Here is a 10,517-nt window from a genome sequence, read left to right as displayed (position 1 = left end):
ATGTACCAGGCACTGTTTTTGATGTTGTTGTTTTGCTTTGTTTGCTTTTTACAAAGGGGCATGACCACTGGAACTGGAACACACTGACAATTGTATTAATAAATTGGCCTTCCTCCCATTACAGTAGAAAGTGTCCTCAAGTGCAAAGCTATAAAAAGACTTTTTGATAGCATAGGTCCTTTCCTTATTTAGCATCATGTGTGCACTATTGGCTGCAATTCTGAAACCAAATAAGGTGTGGCGTAGTATTCTTTACCAAGTATGAGCCTTTACTATCTACATTTTAAGGCTTTTATTTTGTTTTCCAGAATGTTGTCTGACTTTTTAAATTTCAAGCCATAACTGAAAAGAGAACAAGAAAAGTGGTCTTTTTTTTTTTTTTTTTTAACAGGCTGCCAATTCTGCTTTGGCCAGTAGAAATTATTTAGTAAATGAATCTGTTCCAATCTGTAACTTTTGTAAAAAAGCAATCTCTCCATCTGCTAAATAAATTTTGAGCAAATATGAAAAGAAGTCTATATTCATTAGTCTGCCATGGAGACCCAATCTCTTAGTTCAACTCTGAAACTAGCTCTTTTTAAAAAATCCTCACCCAATTTTCCCATTGATTTTTAGAGAGAATGGAGGGAGGGGGAGACAGAGAGAAACATTGATGTCAGAGAGACAAATTGATTGGATTGGTTGCCTCCAGCACATGCCGGGGATCAAGTTTGCAGCCTGGGTACGTGCCCTTGATGAGAATTGAACTCAGGACCCTTCAGTCTGAGAGCCAATGCTCTATCTACTGAATCAAATTGGCTCGGGCCTAGCTCTGAATTTGTTAATGTCTTGCTGAAAATTCATTTGGTGTTTTTCTTCTGTGACTTGGAATAGCTGGGCCAAAGCATCTGTGATGATTAGAACTATTTACACTTTTTCAGGTGGTGAAGGAAAGAGCAGAAACCATTCCAGCTTTGCTCAAAAACTATGGAAAGAAAAGGAGAGCAGTAGGAGTTCCAAGCAAAGTATTGTCCAAACACAGATTGACAACAACTATCTAATAACTTTGCTTAAGAATTTAATATTAAAAAATACCTGTAGAGCCAAAACCGGTTTGGCTCAGTGGCTAGAGCGTCGGCCTGTGGACTGAAAGGTCCCAGGTTCGATTCCGGTCAAGGGCATGTACCTGGGTTTCGGGCACATCCCCAGTAGGAGATGTGCGGGAGGCGGCTGATCGATGTTTCTCTCTCATTGATGTTTCTAACTCTCTATCTCTCTCTCTTCCTTTCTGTAAAATCAATAAAATATATTTTAAAAAAAAATACCTGTAGACGTGGGGCTCCTCGATATTAGTAGTATACACGAGCTGCACCTAAGACAGAGTGACAGAATGGATTTCTGTTAGTGAAATCTTGGTGCTTATCTACACCCAGAATTAAAGAATGTTTTTAGATTCTAAAGGAGACTGATGACTAGCATGTCTCTGAGATATCCTTTTATAAGGCAGAGGAATACCAGCCATCTCACAGAGAAAGGCCAAATTCTAAGTAGAATAGCTGCCATGTGAATAAATAGTGACCCTCTCCCTGCCCTAAAAGCACTGAATTAGAGAAGTACTCAGACAAAAATCATAAAACAACAAAATAAGCAAAGTCCCTTTATAGACCATAACATGATTAAAATTAGCATACCTAAAGAAAGAATGTGCCCTAGCTGGTTTGGCTCAGTGGATGGAGCATCAGCCTGTGGACCAAAGGGTCCCAGGTTCGATTCCGGTCAAGGGCACATGCCCAGGGTTGCGGGCTCAATCCCCAGTAGGGGGCGTGCAGGAGGCAGCCAATCGATGATTCTCTCTCATCATTGATGTTTCTATCTCTCCCTTTCTCTTCCTTTCTGAAATCAATAAAAATATATTTTTAAAAAAGAAATAATGTGTGACTCTAAAGGGTAGTTGGCTAACAACTCATTTATTTGTTGAACAAATATTTATTGAGAGCCTGTCATGTGTCAGGGCTAGAGATGTAGCCATCAAAAAACCAAAAACCAAAAAATAAATAAACAAAAATTGTCTAGCCTGGATTTACATTGTGAGAAACAGATAATAAACAAATTAATATCTAAAAATAAATTAATGAACATGTAATATCAATCAGGGGTGGGAGATAGAAAATGCAGAAGAAATGGCAATTATAAATATATTCATCACCATAAAAAAGAATTAAATCTTACTGTTTACAACAACACAAATAGACCTAGAGAATAATATGCTAAGTGAAATAAGTCAGACAGAGGAAGACAAATACCATATGATTTTATTCATATGTGGAATCTCAAAAACAAAATAAGCAGCCCTAGCTGGTTTGGCTCACTGGATAGAGCATCGGACTACGGACTGAAGGGTCCCAGGTTCGATTCCAGTCAAGGGCATGTACCTTGGTTGCAGGCACATCCCCAGTAGGGGGTGTGCAGGAGACAGCTGATCAATGCTTCTCTCTCATCGATGTTTCTAACTCTCTATCCTTCTCCCTTCCTCTCTGTAAAAAAATCAATAAAATATATTTTTAAAAAACACAAAATAAGCAAAGAAAACAAAAACAGACTCATAGATATAAAGAACAAACTGATGTTTGCCAGATGGGAGGAGTGCTGAGGAGATGGGTAAAAAAGCTGAAGAGCTTAAGAAATACAAGTGGACTTAATACCATAAAAATCCTAGAAGAAAACATAGGCGATAAAATCTCTAAAATTTCTCTTATTAATATTTTTTTCTGATCTATTTTCCCAGGCAAGAGAAACAAAAGAAAAACTAAATGGGACTATATCAAACTAAGAAGGTTTTGCACAGCAAAGGAAACCATCAAGAAAATGATAAGAACACCACTGAATGAAAGAATGTATTAGCCAATGGTAGATCTAATAAGGGGTTAATATCAAAAATTTATAAATAACACATACAACTCAACAAAAAAAACAAACAATCCAATTTTAAAAATGGGCAATGGACTGAATAGATACCTCTCCAACAAGGACACATAGATGGCCAATAGATATATGAAAAGATGCTCAATGTCACTAAACATAAAAAAAAAATGCAAATTAAAACCACAATGAGGCCCTGGTTGGTTTGGCTCAGTGGATAGAGCATCAGCCTGCGGACTGATGGGTCCCAGGTTCAATTCTGGTCAAGGGCACATGCCTGGCTTGTGGACTCAATCTCCAGTGTGGGGCATGCAGAAGGCAGCCAATCAATGATTCTCTCTCATCATTGATGTTTCTATCTCTCTCTCTCCCCCTCTCCTTCCTCTCTGAAATAAATAAAATGTTTTTAAAAAAACCCACAATGAGATATCACCTCACATCTGTCAGAATGACTATCATCAATAAATCAACAAACAAGAAGTGTTGATGAGGATGTAGACAAAAAAAGGGAACCCTCTGGGAATGCAGATTCGTGCAGCCACTGTAGAAAACAGAATGAAAGTTCCTCAAAAAATTCAAAATGAAACTGCCTTATGATCCAGTGATTCCACTTTGGGTATATATCTTAAGAAATACAAACCACTAATTCAAAAGAACTCCTATGTTCATTGCAGCGTTATTTGTAATAGCCAAGAGATGGAAGTAACTCAAGTGCCCATCAATAGCTGAGTGGATGAAAATGTGGTAGTACATATATACAATCGAATATTACTTGGCCAGCATGAATGAATTTAAAGGGTATTATGCTAAGTGAAATAAGTCAGTTAGAGAAAGACAAATACCATATAATTTCACTTATATGTGGAATTGAAAGAACAAAAGAGATGAACAATCAATATAGAAACAGACTTATAAATACAGAGAACAGACTGATGGTTGCCAGAAGCAAGGGGGGTTGGGAGATTGGGTGAAAACGGTGAAGAGATTGAGAAGTACAGATTGCTAGTTAGAAAATAGTCACATGGATGTAAAGTACAGCATAGGAAATATAGTCAATAATATTGTAATAACTATATATGGTGCTAGATGGGTACTGGAAATATCAGGGGGAACACTTTGTAAAGTATATGATTGTCTAACCACTATGCTATACACCTGAAACTAATACAAAATAATATTGAATGTAAACTGTAATTGAAAAAAATTAAAAGCCTAATAGAAAAAGAAATACAAATTGAAGTTACAAAATAGTCATGGGGATGTAAAATACAGCACAGGGAATACAGTCAATACTATAGTAATAACTATATATGGTGCCAGGTGGATACTAGACTTATGGGGGGGGGGGGAATCACTTCAAAAGTTATAAAATTGTCTAACCACTATGCTGTACACTCAAAACTAATATAATATTAAATGTCAACTATAATTGAAAAAAAAATTTTGAAAGAAAGAGAGAGAGAGAAAGAAATTGACCTGGGAAGGATTAACTGAGAAGGGGACTCTCGAGCAAGGACTGATAGGAGGAGGTGAGAAAAGTTTGAAGATAGCAGGAGTAACGTGGTCCAAGTAGAAGGAACAGCAGGGAGAGCACTTTTAAGTTATCTTAGAGGGATTTTCTTCTCTTTCTTGGATATATAATTGTCCTTTCACATTATTTTGTGTAGGATGCAATTCATATTCAGAAAACACTCAAACATCTGTAGTCAAGGCACTCGAATAAATGAAAAGTTACCTGCAAGGGGCTTGTGTCATCCTGAACAGAAGGGATGTCTGAAGTCTCAGCACTCTCTTTTCCGGAATACTGATCCTTGGGAAGAGGAGCAGGGTTGGAGTATTCACCACTGTCCTGGAGGGTAGAGCGTTCCAATTCCTCCAATAAAGCATCTATATCATAACACACAAGGGAATCATAGTATAGAACACGGAAGTCTTCTGAAATAATTTTCCTCTTATATTGCTCCGCCTGCACCCCCATTCATCTCCCTCTTCTCTTGGGTTAAGGCTATTTTCCTTAAAACATCTTCCCTTCCTCCGTATTTTACTTCTAGAATGTGGTTTAAAGCCTCCATATCCTGGCTAAAAGATGTTCAAAACCTCCATATCCTGTGGCCTATTTCTTATTTCCTATGGCTGCATTCAATTCCATAGTCTCACTCTATAATTTGGCTTATTTTATTGCAGGGTATTAATTTTTGTCATTTATTTGGGGTGAATCACTCATAAAGATTCCCACTTAGAAAAAAAGTAAATTCTAAATAGTTTTCCTATCAGAAAAATATGAGCAATTACACTACAGTTTTTAAAAATATACCAGGATAGTAACATTTATTCTTAACCTTGATGATTTTTTTTCTTATATCCCAAGCACATAACCAAATTCTCAAAGGAGAATATAAGTATTCTGTCTTTTTAGAGTATGGGGAGAAAAGGAAATTGGGGGGAAAAATACAGATATTACAAAATCAAACAAGATTTTACAGTCCAAATAGTTGATTGTTTCTCTTATATTTTCTTAGGAACAAACAATGGACTCTGACTTCAAGTATTACAATATTACCTTTCTGTTATGATGAAATTAATAACAATTAATAAAAATTAAGGTTTATATATTTAATTTAGTTATCTTAATTCTTTGAAGCAGATGACATTATTATGCTTATTTTGTAGTTCAAGAAATTACCAAATAAATTGTTTGAGTTCACACTGTTACTGTGTTCAGAACCTGGCTGTCTGATCCCCAACCCCTGCACTAACTTCAAGCCAGAAATTCCAGACCTCATTCTCACATGGATTCTCTGGGTCATCTGGGCATGACATGTTCTTCTCTGAAGCTATTTGTTCATCTACATAATTAAGCAATTATAGTACAACTAGAGGCCTGGTGCATGAAATTCATGCACCTTAAAAGGGAATTAATTAGAGAAAATATTTTATTTTATTTTTATTTTTTTTAATATATTTTATTGATTTTTTACAGAGAGGAAGGGAGAGAGATAGAGAGTTAGAAACATCGATGAGAGAGAAACATCGATCAGCTGCCTCCTGCACATCTCCTACTGGGGATGTGCCCGCAATCCAGGTACATGCCCTTCACCAGAATAGAACCCGGGACCTTTCAGTCCGCAGGCCGATGCTCTATCCACTGAGCCAAACCAGTTTTGGCGAGAGAAAATATTTTAATATTGCTATTTGCCCTTTCTCTATAATAGAAGTGTCAGTGATGAAAGAAAATTAGTAAAATGTATATGAAAATCTCCCTCCTGTCAGAGTCTGGGGCACACCCTGGGACCCAGAGTAAAGTCCCTGCCCACGCACACATGCCTCGAAATTGTGCGAGACCCAAACCTGGCTGGCCCCACCCCCGCCAGGCAGGCGCAGCCTCAGGTCCCCCAGCATGTCCTCAGGTCCCCTGTCACTGGGGCCAGGGCAAGGGTGTGGCCTCAGGTCCCCCGGCCCCAGGGCGGGGGGTACAGCCTCAGGTTCCCCGGCCCAGCCTCAGATACTCTGGCCCCAGCATGATGGCGTGATGGCATGACAACCATTTGCATATTAGCTCTTTATTATATAGGATAATACTTTTCAAATTGTGGATCAACACCCATTAGTGATTCTCTAGTGGTTTCCTTACCACAGGTTGTAGTTTTTAAAAGTTTGCAAAACACTGGATTATATTGTTTCTAAGTATATGCCTACCTTGGAAGTCCTCAGATGAAGAAAATGAACTTCACACATTATGAAAAAAAAGATTATCATTTATTTCAGATATTGGAGGGATGAATACTTCTTGATGGCATAAAAAAAGATCTAATCATTTCTTTAAAATGAAAGCTATAGATCTTTCATATGTGAAATGTAAAACTGAAAGCAACGAATGAACAAACAAGACAAGCAAACAACAGAAACTCATAGATACAGACAACAATATGGTGGTTACCAGAGGGTAACGGGGTGGGAGGAAGTAGCAAAGGGTAAAGGGGGTCAAATATATTGGGACAGAAGGATATTTGACTTTGGGTGGTAAACACACAATGCAATGCACAGATGATGTATTACAGAATTGTACATTTGAAATTATATAATTTTATTAACTAATGTCACTGCAATAAATTTAATAGAAAATCTACATATATTTCTAAATCATCCATCTCACAAAAGGACTGAATTTTATACACCACTTTAGAGAGAAGCAAACTGGGCTAAATTCTTCAGGGAAAATTACCCTTCACAAATAAATTTTAATGAATAAAGAGATGGAGAGTGAACCAATAGATTAAAAAGGACTTTAGAAACATAACTAATTTTAGTATATGAATCTTAACTTAAAATAATCTGAGGATAAAAGTAAAGTAAACAAGCAAACAAAAAATAAACTATCAGGAATATTAAACACTGAGTAGATATTTAATAATACTAAGTACATACTATTAATTTATTTTGGGTATGATAAGAATATTTGATTATTTCTGTTAATATTTTAGGTGTGATAATGGTATTTCATAATATTAAGGAATTACTATTAAAGATTTTTTGGGTGTGATAATGGTATTATGGTTATTTGTGTAAGTATGTATAGATTTATTTTAGAGAGTATGATGAAATATTTACAGATGAAATTATTTAATATCTGAGATTGTTTTAAAATAATACAGTTATTAAAGGAATGGGTGGGTCTATAAATGAAAAAAGATTGACCAAGACTTGATAGTTTAAACTGGTTGAGGGGTACATCAGATTTCATTAAACTATTTTCTTTACTTTTGCATATTCTTAAATTCTCTATATTAAAAGATTTTTACAGAAGAAAAAATAAAACAAAAACTGAGGTAGAAAGAAAAAGCAAAACTTCTTTTCTCATACAGTCAGACTGAATTCCAAATTTTTGAGTTCCAAATTTTTAGTCTATATCCATCAAGATATAGCCCCTTTCTTTTCTATTTCTAACCTTTTCTCTAACTAGAAGTCATGGGTCCTCTTAGATTCAAAATAAAAAGGCATCCTAATTTATAAGGATCTGTCATGACCTAAACATCCAGATGGATGACTGAACACCAGGCTAGGGTCCCGGCTGGCGCGGCAGGAGTCAGTCCTGGTTCCTGGCCACCCACGGGAGGAAGCTGTGGGAATGGAGCCATGCTGCCATCAGACTGGCCTCTTGGTCCCTACCCCGGCCCACAGGCTCTGAGGAATTGGATCCATGCTGTGATCAGACTGGCCTCTTGGTCCCTCCCCCCTGCCTGCAGGCCCAGGGAACCAGAGCCATGCTGCGATGGGTCTGGACCCTACCCGAGGGGGTCCCGGATTGTGAGAGCGTGCAGGTTGGGCTAAGAGACCCCCCCCCACCCCGAGTGCATGAATTTTCGTGCACCAGGCCACTAGTTTACAATAAAGATTAGGAGAGAGGAGATACCATTTACAAGAGAAACAAACCATACCACTAAGAGTAGAAGGTTACCCTTAGAAGGACCTGCTCGCTAAAGTTATTGCAACTCTCTTTCTGGGTCAGGAGCTAACAGGCCCTTCTCTTCCTGTTTCCTGAGTGCACGTATCATCAACACCCAAAGATCATCTTGCCTTTTGCCAGATTCCGTAATTTGAAGATGACTAATTTCAGTATGACAAATATGGGATGACTGGTGGTGGGGGATACTAGACTGAAAATTCTACAGTCCTTCTCTGTAGCCCTTCATCTGCAGAAATCAAATACTCATCGGTATTAACATGAAAAGATTTGTAAAGCAAGGTTTCTTGGGGGTCTCATTGGATTGTAATGATTTCATTCAGAGCCAGAGTTTGCTCTTGGTTTCTCTTTATCTAGTATCCCTGTGTAAGAAAGACGCAAAGAGGAAATACAGGCATACCTGTGCCAACCTGCCCTTCATGCTACCTCTCCCCAGCAGGAAGAGACCCATCCTAAGTTATTAGGGTAGCAATTGGGCTGACGACAATTTGAAGAAGAGGTTTAGCCACCTGAATCATCAACAGGAATGTTACCCTCCAAGCTGTGTGGTTCCTTCTACATTTCTGGACCAGATTTCTCTATAATTTTTCCTGCTTAAGAAATGCAAAGCTGTGCAAATCTTTTCATTTCATGTTTTTGTTACCTAGGTTATTCTGTCAGCCAGAACATCTGAGCCAACACATTTCTAAAATAGGAGAATAGCTTGTAGCTTGATCCATTTTGGTGTCACTGAAATAGTTATTTTGCTTTTCTTAGTTTTCTCATTTAAAAAAAAATGTGGATAATACCCATTTTAGTGGATTGCTAAAATGGTTAACATATGTAAAAGTGTCTAGTTTTAGTTTAAGTGACCACAAAAAGTATTACTTGCTTTTTTAATTATCTGCATAAAGGCCATTAGGTATCCCTAACATAAAAAAGCAGAGCTGAACTCTAGTGGAACTCAGGTAGAAATAGGAAATTCCCCAACCCTCACGCAAGATAAGAATTTGGATTCTACCCCAAGTATCCAAATAGACTTTACCTCCAAAACAGTTCAATACATATTTATCAAACACCACCTTTTCCTCTTCCCTCCTGCAATTTGCCTTCCTTCCTCTACTCCTCCAACTCTCAAATTACACTCTAAACAATTTTTAAAAAAGACAATATGTAAAATATGTTTTTGGTCATTGTTTGCACTTTTGACATGCCCCAAATATACAAAAACCCAGGACACCGTGTAATTAATACAGCTTGGAAACTGGGTTAGTGACTCAGTGTTAGTAAGGCTGTTGGCAACAAACGTTGGCAAAGGATATGGAATGCATTCCCAAGAATGATAAATCTTATGTTACTCCAAAGGCTTGAAATCAGAGATCTCTCTTGAGCAACATGGCCAATAATTTCACTGCTGGTTTTTATTGCTTTGGAATGGAAGGAGGTATTACACTTGCAGGCCATAGAAATCTGTTCCTTCAAAGTTCCTCTGAATAAAAAGCTGAGCAACAAAATCCCTGGAGTTATTAGTGCTCTGTTGTCTTGATTTAATACTAAATCCTAGAACAATTGAAACCACCCTGGCTTCTCTCCAATCTTTGTGAATCCCTCATTCTTGTACTTTTTTTCCTTCTCCTCAAAACACTCATTTCTTTCTTTTTCTCCTCAAATCACATCTTTACCATTGCCTACCGTGTGATCACTCTATGATCTCCAGTAGCCCCCAAAGGGCAAATGCTCATAATAAAATGACCACTTTAATCACAATTCAATCCAAAAGTATTTGTGTGGAGTTTACCAAACTCTCCGCCTTCTGTGCCACAGAAACAGTGAACCCATATTTCCCCAATTACAGTTCCTCGTGCTTTACTCTTAGTGAGGTCAGGAGAGAAGTGAAAATAAAATCTTCCTGCACTACCCTCCATCTGGCTAGTAGTACACCCCACCACACATGGAGATGGCAGCCTGGTCTTTATTCCCTCAGAGTTTCTCCACCAGGAAGCTCCTCACTCACCCAACTCTTCCATTGTCACACACCCAAGATGCTCTGGTGCCACAGGTTGTGAGGAACCGCTTTGGTCTGTGCTGAAGAAGAGCACCGCAAAGGAACTGAATGAGACAGTGTGAAGCAGCCTCTATAACCTTTTTTGGTTCCTGTATTTGCTTAGCACTTCCTCTC

General features: G+C 37.9%; 1 protein-coding gene across 4 annotated transcripts in view; it reads right to left on the bottom strand.

Annotated features, from left to right (window-relative positions):
* The window catches only part of LPXN (leupaxin), a 35,930-nt gene that overhangs the window by 21,134 nt on the left and 4,279 nt on the right, over positions 1-10,517 (bottom strand). The window contains exons 1-3 of one of the 4 annotated variants that reach the window (XM_006091850.3): positions 10,353-10,510; positions 4,634-4,785; positions 1,305-1,351 (exon numbers count right to left, since the gene is read on the bottom strand). In XM_006091850.3, the coding sequence (XP_006091912.1) occupies positions 1,305-1,351; positions 4,634-4,785; positions 10,353-10,365 (212 nt within the window). In that variant the 5' untranslated portion in view covers positions 10,366-10,510. Of the gene's footprint in view, positions 1-1,304; positions 1,352-4,633; positions 4,786-10,352; positions 10,511-10,517 lie in introns of those variants that run through there. The other 3 variants (XM_023756561.1, XM_023756560.1, XM_023756559.1) reach the window with 3 other exon arrangements.

Source organism: Myotis lucifugus, unplaced genomic scaffold (genome assembly GCF_000147115.1).
Source record: "Myotis lucifugus unplaced genomic scaffold, Myoluc2.0 scaffold_97, whole genome shotgun sequence".
Classification (NCBI taxonomy): Eukaryota; Metazoa; Chordata; class Mammalia; order Chiroptera; family Vespertilionidae; genus Myotis; species Myotis lucifugus.
Note: the sequence above shows the minus strand (reverse complement) of the source record. Positions and strands in the feature narration are given on the sequence as shown.